Source organism: Populus alba, chromosome 8 (assembly GCF_005239225.2).
Source record: "Populus alba chromosome 8, ASM523922v2, whole genome shotgun sequence".
Classification (NCBI taxonomy): Eukaryota; Viridiplantae; Streptophyta; class Magnoliopsida; order Malpighiales; family Salicaceae; genus Populus; species Populus alba.
Window position 1 is genome coordinate 3,738,305 of NC_133291.1, and position 11,873 is coordinate 3,750,177.

The 11,873-nt window shown below is 34.5% G+C and overlaps 1 protein-coding gene across 1 annotated transcript; it reads right to left on the reverse strand.

Annotated features, from left to right (window-relative positions):
- Positions 1–3,230: 3,230 nt before the first annotated feature.
- LOC118052256 (delta-1-pyrroline-5-carboxylate synthase) lies at positions 3,231–10,226 on the reverse strand. The gene is made up of 20 exons (XM_035063171.2): positions 9,814–10,226; positions 9,390–9,461; positions 9,215–9,318; positions 8,765–8,867; positions 8,386–8,547; positions 8,046–8,323; positions 7,423–7,573; positions 7,123–7,287; positions 6,864–6,941; positions 6,479–6,568; positions 5,941–6,027; positions 5,738–5,824; positions 5,546–5,642; positions 5,348–5,451; positions 5,105–5,180; positions 4,445–4,595; positions 4,252–4,320; positions 3,981–4,047; positions 3,830–3,900; positions 3,231–3,514 (listed from the first exon to the last, which is right to left on the reverse strand). The coding sequence occupies exons 1-20, from the start codon at positions 9,871–9,873 to the stop codon at positions 3,439–3,441; spliced, it is 2,148 nt and encodes a 715-aa protein (XP_034919062.1). The 5' UTR covers positions 9,874–10,226; the 3' UTR covers positions 3,231–3,438.
- Positions 10,227–11,873: the final 1,647 nt, after the last annotated feature.

The window sequence follows — 11,873 nt, forward strand, 5'->3', positions numbered from 1 at the left end:
GAGAAGTACTCTGTGCTTCAACTTTCCGTAGTTTATGAGGGTAGTTTAAGACCACAGCAAGAACTGAGCAACGTATGGATCAGTCATCGTTCATACGTCGGAATGTCTAGAATGATAAGAACACAAAACAACCTCCTCTTCAATTGCTGTGCAAGATTAACTCGGGTAGATGATCCTCGATGCAAAGGGTTCGATTCCGTTATCATATACCACAATTGTGAGCAATGCTCACAATCGAAACATCATGTGTCCAATCGCTAGACTTGAACAATAGAAACAAATTACATGCAACCAAATCCTTGGTTTTTTCCTCGGTTGTAAGAATTTCCACACAAACATCATGGGCGCTCACTCCTTTTACTCTAAAGCTTCTCTGCTGATTGAAGCAAAGACACTACACAACTGTGTTTCCCAACCATGAGACAGTTAGAAATAGAAGCTAGCCCCAGAACATTCCGACGTTTTATTTAAGAAACCTTAGCAAGTAACAAGCTGCTAAATCTGCTATTTGTTACATATATAATTAAAGATGAACATAACAGAAACAAAGATTTATTTCAATTCTAACAGACTTTGACAAATTTAAATCAGCATATATTTTATTAAATTTAAAACTCTTATTAGTTCCACATCATCAGCAACTTCCAAGGCATCAATTCAACACGGAGTAAGAATTACTACTACTCCATTAAAATAATTTTTATGTAGTGAAGCTCCTTAGTTTGTATTTTCAAACTTTTTTTTTCCTTTTCCTTTTTTTTTTTAATTTTACTTTCTTTTCTTTTGATTTTAGTATTCAACATTTTATTGATTTTAAATTTATCGTAATATATTTTAGTTTGTTTTACATGAGGTTATAACAATCTTAAATAAATATCTTAATATTTGACGATACTTAATTTCTGCAAGTGTATATTTTTATTATTATATCATTAAATAAAAATATATAGTTTAATAAAATAAAGTTTCTAAACCCAATGAAGTCTATAATCCGAGTTATATGTTTTGTGAGTTAAGACATGAAGTCCAAGTTGATCTAACACGTTATTATCTTAATATTAAAATATTATGTAAACTTGAAATGTTTTTAGAATCAAACCATGCTTTTATTGGTTTCTCAGGTTGCCTTTAAACCTGTCAAGTCAACTCAATCATGTAAAATCAACTTTCTTGCGAGTTAATTTTAAATTGGACTAGGTAAGAAGTCTAGTCAAAAGGTTTAAAGGATAACTTTGGTTAGGTTTGATAACTATGTCAAAGAGTTTTCTTTTATTAAAATCCCATTTCTTTTTTTCTCAACTCAATCCCTTTTGTTTTGTTTTTTATTTATTTATCAATTTTATCCTTCAATATTTGGTTGATTTAGAATTGATATTAATAATTTATTTTGATTTATTTTTTATGAGATTATCATAGCCTCAAACTGTTAAAGAACCATCTCAACCCAAAAGCTTAAGCTGTTAGGTGAGGTCCCAGGATATGATTTATATTATTCTCTAACACACCCCCTCAAGTGAAAGCCCTTTGGGCTTGAAACTTGCACAGGCCCACATTACCTTGTGCTTAATTTTTGTCAAATAAATGGGGATGGTGAGGTTCGAACTCGTGACCGCTTGGTCATCAAGGCTCTGATACTATGTTAAAGAACCATCTCAACCCAAAAGCTTAAGCTGTTAGGTGAGGTCCCAGGATATGATTTATATTATTCTCTAACACAAGCAAACACGTTGCATTTGATTGGCGCTTAATTTTATGAGTATCTATTTTTTATCATATTATTGAGTGAAAAATAATTAAAAAAATAAAATTATTAAACTCAGTGGAGTTCATGATTCATGTCACGGATTTGGCAGGTTAAGTTGTGAAACTCGAGCATATCTAACATTTTTTTTATTTTAATATTTAAAAAATCATTTAGAAGTTTTTTTTAAACCAAATCATTTAGAAGTTTTTTTAAAAACCAAATCATTATTTTTATCATTGTTTAAATTATTTTTTAACCTATCAAGTCGACTAGATCATATTAAATTAACTCTTAAACCATTTAATTTGAAATATAGGCTAAGTAAGAAGTCAAAAGATTTTTAAAACTTAATCATTAGCTCAAGTTTAATAATAGTGTAAAAAAATTCTTTGTAATTTTAACAATTTTTTAGGTTCAATTTATTTTAATATAACCTATAATATGAAACGTGAGCTAAAAAACTAGATAGTAACTAAAAGGTAATATATTGTTGAGTTAGTTTTACACGTTAAAATTAATCTCGTTTTCAGCATGTGAATTTTAGTGTTAATAAAAATCAGATCGACTTATTAACTAGGTTAAACTTTTAAAAAGTAATGAAATTTGTTTTTAATGAAGATGTCTTGGAAGTACTCTAACAACAATGTAAGAAGAATAATAACGGCGGAATAAACGTGAGCTTCTTGTTACAATAATTAAAAAAAAAAGGATAAATTTGTTTGCTCAAATCATGTTTGGTTTGAGTAGTTGATTTGAACAGATATAAAAATAAAAATAATTATTAATTAAAAGTCAAATTAGATTAGAAATTGAGTTGATTATTAATCCAAATCAATATAAAAATAATTATTAGTTAAGAGTCAAATGAGGTCACAAATTGAGTTAATTATTGATGTAAGTCAAAATAAAAATAAAAAAAGTTAATATAAATATAAAAATAATTATACTTTTAAAAATCAAATTAAAAGTCGAATGAAGACCGAATAATCAAATTGCCCTTTGTTGTGTAATGGAAAAGGCAGTAATTCCTTAAATTGACCTTTCCAGGAGAGAGAAGGCGAGGGCAAAGATGCTTTCAATTCGGCAACGGTAACATGTCGCCACCACACCAGTTAATTGAAATCGACCAAGGTATCCTCGAAGGAGCTCTCACCTCTCCCAGGTTTGTTAACTGTCGCGCTTTCGAGAGATGAGTTATAGTATCCGTCTTTTCGGCCCATTCACCAAGAGGCAAAGCAGCAAATATCCAATCAGTGTTGCCACCACCACAACGTAAATCATTTCCGAGCACCAGGAATCGATCTATAGATGCGTTCGGTAATTATTATTAGGCGGGAAACCTCTGGATTCCAAATTTGCTTAGAGTGTGTCTAACACTGCTTCATCTAATTTTGTTTTTTTTTTTTTAAAAAAAAAATAGTTTTATTTTGATGCTTTATGTCAAAAAATAATTTTTAAAGTATTTTAATATTTTTTCAAATAAAAATTACTAAAAATCAATCATTATCATTTTCAAACACAAAACGGCATCATCAATCTTGAGACTAACCGGAATTGCTAATGGTCATCAGGCCAAGAAAAAAATTGAGATTTATCTGATAACTGCCTAAAAGACACGTCTGAAAAAATGAGACTCAAAATCACACCATACAATGCTGTCCACTATCGCCATCAACTTATAACTTGCAGACTGATTACATTGTTATATCCTTATGCGTGTAAATCACCCCTTGATCAGCATTCACCACTTGTCCACAACCTCTGAGAATCCTGCATGAGCACAATATGAAGGTCAATATTTCAAGCATAAAATTTTGATAAAATAGTTACGAGCAACAAGCTCCTTCCAATCCTGGTTTTATCGATTTTTCTAGTAAATACTAAATTCCTCTGGCTCAAACATTATCAGAGAGCAAGCCAGGCAGACAGTCATGGCTACCGAATACTGGCAGCCATTCTAAACAGCGTAAAACAACCCCATGATGCTTATATAAATGGCAACTAATATATCAAGAGACAAGTTCGGGTATATTTTTTTTATAAAACTCTTTTCAAGTCAAACTACACACAAGAGCAGATTCTTACCATCTAGTAGTTAACAATCCTTCAACCCCTACAGGGCCTCGAGCATGAATCCTGCTTGTGCTTATTCCGACCTATTCAGCCAATAAGAATCAACTACGACAAGTATGAAACCTCAAATGATGCTCAAAATAATTGTGAGATGACATTTTACCTCTGCACCTAATCCAAATCGAGCCCCGTCGCAGAATCTTGTGCTTGCATTATGAAAAACAGCAGCACTGTAAATGACAATAACAAGAAACATCACTTGGCTGTATGTTGTCATTAATGTGCTTTGCATATATGTAAGGAAAGATTGAGTCATCTTTAAAAAACTAAGATGAAAGTCTCATGTTGAATGTTGGAGTTCAGATGATCACAGAAACCCCAAGCAAGGCTAAGGAACGGGAGAAAAAAAAATACATTCTGTTAATAATTCTTGCCTGTCAACTTGACGTAGAAAGACTTCAGCAACATCATGGTCTTCTGCTACTATACAATCAGTATGTGCACTGTCAACAAGAAAAAAAACAAAAACAGTAAATCCACAAACTATACATGTCTGTGTGTGCATGTTTATGTGGGGTAGGAAATGCCAACATCATTATAGTAGAAAAAAAAAAGACATCTACATGCCTTCCATGTTGATGGATATGATCAATGGCGGCATGCTCATCATCGACAATTTCAACAGTGCAGGCCATAGAATTGTACTCGTGATGGAAAGTAGGGGCCTCTGGAATGTTTAATTCCTTGCATGCCCTTTGTCCACCAAATAAAGTAACGCCTGGAAAAGAAGCACCAATTATCAGATCCTTGATTAGTATGTCATGCCGAATAGTCTCAGGGGAGTGGAAGTCTTAAGTTGCATAAAAGTTTTTGAAACCAAATACGTTGTTGAAGATCAATATTTAAGTAAAATAGATGGAATACAAGGAGTGAACAATACTGATTGGATATATAGCTTAAAATCAGCTGTAATGCCCTCATTTTTGGGAAAACATTTAAAGCCTTGGTTGTGACATCATATCAAGAAAACTTAATGAAAATTGAACTTTAAATCCACACAATAAGAGCTGGTCTTATATTTTTTTTATATACATTGTGAAGATCTAAGAACTGTTATATGGAACCAGGTAGATTTCCAAATTATCCAACTCCTATCAATTTAACTACCTTCCATGAAGTTTTGCAATAAATCATTAATTTGTTATTGTAAAACAACATGCTATCGAATAGCTCATTATAAAATTATAACATAACCATGATAAGTGGCTGCGATCATGGAATTCCTACCTTCAGTGAGAAGATCAGCAATAAGCTCATTGAGCCCACCACTATGCACCAAATCCTGATGCACAAGAAGTGTTTCCTGGATATAGAAAAAGAAAAACGACCAAAAAACTTGCCAAGTCATGAACAAGCAAAGTAGATGTGCAAATGTTTATCCAGACTCGATAAAACAATCATGGAAAATGTCAGAAATAAAGTTGAAATGGATACTAATAATGAATAGAAAATATAGATGAATACACATACCATTGCGTTGCAAGCTGCAGGATAATCTACTTTGGCATCCAAGACAACACGCTTTGCCATTTCAATGTTAGCAGACTTATCGACATAGACATGACAAATGCCATCTGAGTAACGAAGGGAACCGCTTTACTAAGAAATCTAGAAATATTATGAGAACAGAGTAGGAACTGAACTGCATAATCCAATTATCTGTCTCACCAGCATGACCAAGAACAGGAATTTTAGTGGATGACTTGATTTTAGAAACAAGTTTACTGCTGCCTCTTGGGATCACAAGATCGATAACATCATCAAGCTGAAGCAAAAAAATAATAAGTCTAACTTCTGTTTTTAAGACTATCATTCTTAAACACTGTTTTGCTGGTCAGGCATCTTTTAAGATCTACACACCTTAAGCAGATCAGGAATTTCATCTCTTGAAGTCACTAGCCCAATAAGTTTTCCACCAACAGTGTCTGGGATGGCTGTAGTGATTACCTACATAATTAGAAGGGACGAGAAAAATACAGACATAATTTTATTGACAGTCTTACATCTGAAATGCTATCACAATCAAGTAATATTCATAAATATCTGTATTTAAAGAACCAAACCTTGTGCAAAATTGCATTTGACCTCTTGGCCTCCTTTCCGCCTTTCAAGAGGAGTCCATTCCCACTTCGGATTGCCAATGAAGCTATCTACTCAGCCATGTAAAAAAAGGATGACAACAAACACTTAAACAGGATATGGGATTTACATACTAGACCAAAACAATAAAGAGTCTGTTTCTAATTTGAAAGAACAAGGACCTTATGAATGTTAAAATCCAAGAAACACATTGAAAATTGAAACAAATTTTCACAATTAGTCCATTTCACCCAAATAATACCGAGGCAGATTCTCAGGTCCACGACCTACTGCCTTGTGGGCTCAGGAAAAAAAATAAAGAGAGAAGAAGAGAAAAGACTTTGAAAGACAGCCAGTAACTTAATATTTCATATCCCGGTAAACCCATTCATTCATTAAAAAAAAAAAAAAAAAAACAGGCACAAAAGCAGATATTTAAAGTAAGAGGCAACCATAACCTAGTGCTAGACTATGTTTTTATCCTGCCTTGACAACAATACTGAAATATCAGTCTTAAATTACCTGCACTAGAGCATCTGGTCGAGACTCGAAAATAATCAGGAGAACACCTAAAGGAGATGAGGTTTTCTCCAGGATGAGTCCATCTGCCAGCTGAAGACATGAAAGTCATTAGAAACGTCACAAATCATCCATTCCAGAGCCATAAGTCCAGCAATAAGTATTTTTCTACTAAAATACTTTAATTCATGATTCTGAATTGCACATCTCATTGATTCTTATTAAATGGTTGAGGTGGTCTCATTTTTAGCTGCATGGATTACATCTTAACATGTATAGCAAAAGCATCAAATTATTTTATCTATACCACCAGTGTACCAAATGAATGGAAATCCTTAAAATCAGGTAGCAGAAAGGAACAAACACATGTAAAACACACTTTCCTTACCTCAATTCTCTTCAAAATACAACCAATTGGGTCGTCCATGTTAGCAAGCACACGAATAGAGTTCGCAAGGCTCTTAATCTGTCAAGGTCAGTGTATTTTTATTTAGACACAAGAAATATAAGAGGAGACCATTCAATAAAACAAGGACATAAAAACAATCAAATCATTATGCTAGATGGCAAATTGAACTGGAAAGAAACCAGAAGGTGGAAAATGGCAACAAGAAAAATTAAATGTATAAAAAATAGAGCTGTCTTGCCTTCCCAGGCTTTAAAGCCAGCCGAGATATCAAGGATTTCTCCAATCCAGCCTCTTGTGCAGCAACAACATCAGCTTCATTTTCAATGTTGATCAGTTTTTCATTGGCTTCTAGGGCATCAGCTACGTCCAGCAAAATCTTTTTCCTATCTTGTGAAGACAAGGCCTACAGAACAAGTTTCTACCAAGTTATTGTGCTGTTAAGACAAAAAGAAGGCACACCTGTGTGCTACTTCCATTGGTGAATAAAAAACGTGTATAATAGCATAAGCCTTTTAAACTGTTATCAATGTCATCATACCTGGAGCCTTCTGGAACTTTCCCTTGCTGCAACTGCCATCTCACGTCCACTAACTTCTTTATCTTGGGCCCACAAATGTGCATCTTGATGAAAGAGGGTGCCAACACGCTCTCCTTGAAGGACTTTAATTATGTTTTCAGGTGCATACCCACTTCAAAAGAGAAAAAGAAATAATTTCACACTAGGGGAAAAGAAAAGTAGTTCAAACCAGTACCACGTGTAGGAAGCTCAAACTTTGGATTCAGAAAGATAACTCTACCAACTCCCCAAGTAAAACATTCATTATCATTCAATTTTTCAAGGAAGCTAAGAAACGAGGGTTTACTTCCTCTTGCCCCATCCATTCTCATAGGGGCACCCACCCAATGTGACGGGGAGCAAAAATAAGCAGCAGTTTTGCAACAGCATAAACTTCTTAAGATAATGTCGGGCATGAAACTCCTGTACAAATGTAATCTTTATTTTATGCTAAGACTTTGTTTTATGCTTACAGGAGGACATATTTTTAATTGCGACAAGGTGGCCATGTACTTTTAATTAGTTATTTTGTCTAAGAGAACCAATTTTTTAATGTATATTATAGTTATGATCCATGAGAATGTAGCATTGGATTAAAAGTTTACCTGGTTATAACAACAGGGATGCCAGCATAAGCTGCATTGACCGCAGCTTTTACTTTGGCTGTCATGCCCCCTCGACCCACCCTAGACTTATCTCCAAAAGTAATTTCACTCTGATGTATTTCCTTAATGTATGTGTGAATCAGCTTTGAACGCGGGTCACTTGGAGGGCCACTGTAAAGACCTTCTACGTCACTCAGCAGAACAAGAAGATCAGCTTTTAACTCCAGGGCCAGCAAAGCTGCTAAACTGTCATTATCCCAAAATATTCCAGAGGAATCCTGCAGTGGTAGCCCATGATCAGAGATGTAAAATGAATGGATACAAACTCCATCTCACATACCTCATATGGAGCTTTCCTAGTACTGACTGCATCATTCTCATTAAATATAGGGATAACCCTCAGAGCTAACAGTGATTGCACTGTCTCATCCAGTTGCTTTCTAAAATCTTTATTCTTGAAATCCCTATCGGTCACAAGAAGCTGTGCTGATGTTACATCCAGCTGCACCAAAAAAGAGAGAGAGAGTACAACATTACATCTCGAAATAAACCAAGAAGTGAAATGGGGGGAAACAAACGCACATTAGAAATGGTTATGAGTTATGAATAAGTATCCTTGAAAAAGATAAAGACATCTATAGATGCTCAGGAAGACAAGAAACTGGTCAAGATTTTAATTCAGGTGCGAAAACGATAAACACAGCTATTATCTAAAGTACCTGACTAAACAATGTATCATATAGAGCCATGAGGCTGTTTTGTCCAACAGCTGCACAGGCCTTCCCATCAAGATCGACTTGTGGTTTTTGGAGATCAGAGAAACTGCAGCACACATGAAATCATTAAAATATATACAAATGCCAGTTCAACTAACTTTAAAAAAATAATAAAATAAATAAAATTAAAGAAGAAGAACAAAGCAAGATAAAACTTTCAGTGTAAAATCAGCTTTTGCATTACAGTTGGGTAAATGGCATGGCTTCTCTTTTCCCTCTAAAAATTGGCAGCAATTACATCACTGGGTCGAAAACAACAACATTATCGCAATTATGAGCTAATTACATGCATAAACAGTTTCTCGCATCATCACCGGGAGTGATTCCAGACATGTAAAAAACCATCAATCCCCCGCATCCAAATAAAAAAAAAAAGTCGACAGAGTACTTAACCTGCTGTTGACGAATCTTCGATATTTAAGCCTTTGGCGACCAAGTCCAACAGCACCAGATGTCACCACGATAACTTCGTATCCGAGAGAGTTCAAATCTTTAATCTGCATGCAAAACTCATTGTTATAATCCTTCATAAATTAAGCACATAAAAATGTTATGATGAAATCATCACCTGCTCGCAAAGTGCCCCTAATCTTCCAAGGGCTAATCTTCCATCCGCTCGAGTTACAACAGCGGTCCCAACCTTCAGCAACCAAATCTCAAAATAAGCAAATAACGCAAACCTTTTGATAAAAAAATGGAAACAGCAATCACTAATCATATCAAACGAAGTCCGTTTAATTCTATTCGGTTAAGATTTTCATTTTTTAATCAAACATAATATAGTATCATTAAAAAAAAAAAAGAACAGATTAATTGAACATGAGATTGTCAGTCTTTACAGCTGAAAGAAAAAGATGCATGGCATCTAGTCAAATATATAAAATCAAAGTGAACATCGTATCTTAATCCAAAAACAAATCTACATGATAACGATACAACTTTAGTTAATTCAGAGACTAAAAAAGCAATAAGACAGGGGAAGAAAAAAAAACCTTGATAATGAGACGCTTAACGTCATTGAAAAAAGCACGAGAACGATCCAGGTCGCTCATTTTGTGTTGAGAACTCAAACTCGGGCCGAGTCAGCTCAAAAGGAGATAATTATGAGGCGACTCGAGACGGAGAGAGAGAGAGAGATTGAAAGATGCTTCACTGGTGGCGATTTATGTAGGGGTCGAGGGAGCTAGTGAGATGGTTAGAAGGTCACATAAAAAGACAAAAACGTAGGATTCAGTTGTTTGTTTCGGCTCTTATACAGAGGAGGGCAGAAAGGGCCTGCCCACCCACCTCTTTTTTTATCGTTTTTAACTGAAAAGGAGTTTAAATTGTGGGCGGCTTCTTTCTCTTCACTGTGAAACAGAAATCCGTTCCGGGCGGGCGGGTTGGATCTTTTTTTTTTTTTTTTTGTGGTTAGGCTAAATCTCTCTATTTTGGTTTCTTCTCTCTTGATGAATTGAATTAGCCCTGCTCTTTTGGAACTGTTCCTTTTCTTGTGCCTGCAAATAATTCTATACATTAAAGTCACGCTGCTGACATTTTTTTCTCGTGAATCTTTTAATCTCTATATCAACTAACTACTTTTTCAAAAAAAAAAAACTGGCTCAGTCTGCTTAATTAGTATATGATTAATTAAAGATTACATTCTACTATCAGTTATTTAAAAAATGCGATCCCTGTAGGCAGAAAGATTGATTCAGTTCATACAAGTGTACGATGGATAAAGATTTCAAAACTGCATAGGATAATTAATGACACATGGATTAAGGTTCAATGGCGGGTGGATTTCCCTTTCAGTGCTGGCTCTTGCTCTGTCAAGACTCGAGAGAGCACGGCATTTGACACGAGGTATTACAACTTCAATTACAATTAAGCTTCCACCGCCTACAGGAGGAGGAGGAAAATTAAGAACTCCAGGAACTGCAGTGTTTCCTGCAGAATTTCCACTGCTTCAAAACTAAATCTTTTCCCTGCATCCTTGTTTGCCTACCAGATATCTCGATGTTCCTGACCTTCCAGATAACCAAGCATCAATGGTTTTTGCTTGGAGATGATCCTGCGGTGGAATTTCCACGCTCGAGCTTTTCAATACTTAATTAATGCAATTAAAATTTACATTAGCATGGCAACCAAAAAATTGATTTCATTAATATGGGCTAAGAATAGCATCAGACTAGCCAAGATCCACCGAGTATCTCAATGCTCCTGAGTCCTGACCTTCCAGTTTCCATATAACCCAGCAGCCAGCTGAGGAAACGGGTCAGGTTTTGACCGCCGTGTATAAGGAATCCATGCAGGGCGCGCAGGCATATGTAAATGGTGAACGTTCACTCACGTAAGGCCTTCACGGAACTGAAAAAACAAAGATTTAAACCACCGTCTTTCTTCATAGTTAAAGTACAGTATAATTACAATTACAGAATTAACTATAAAAAGGCACTTTCATTGTTGCAGTAACTGTGCCTCCTCTCACCTTTGTACCTTCAATTACTACAGTGCATCTATAGTTTAAACGTAAAATTACATTCTGATCCCTTAATGTTTTTTTTTTTTTTTTTCATGTTTCATCTTTGTATTTTAAATATTTATATTTTAATCACATCATTTTTATTACATTAAGTTTTTGGATATTGGGAAGAGAGAAAGTTATCAAAGAAAAAGGAAAAAGAAAAGTTTTTAATCAACTATATTTCAATGATAAAAATATCAATTTTAATGTGATGGGTTGTTTTGGAGAGGGGTTTTCATTGAAGATGGTTTGAATCTCTAATTATGTAAATTAAGGATCGATTTTTTTTATTGATTTAGTTTGATTTTTAATTTTAAAATTGATTGTAAGTTATTTTTAGACGGTAAATGAAGTTATTAAATTTCAAAAGGTAGTTTTTAGATATTTTTAAATGAAAATGAGTTTAACTTTTATATTCTTAAATCAAAATATCTCATAATTCAATATTCAATGGGCAAAATTTGTTGTGGTGGAAGACATCTTGTCAATCCAAGTAAATGATATGTCATCCTTTCCACTCATAGAGTGTCTAGGTTTTGTATACGC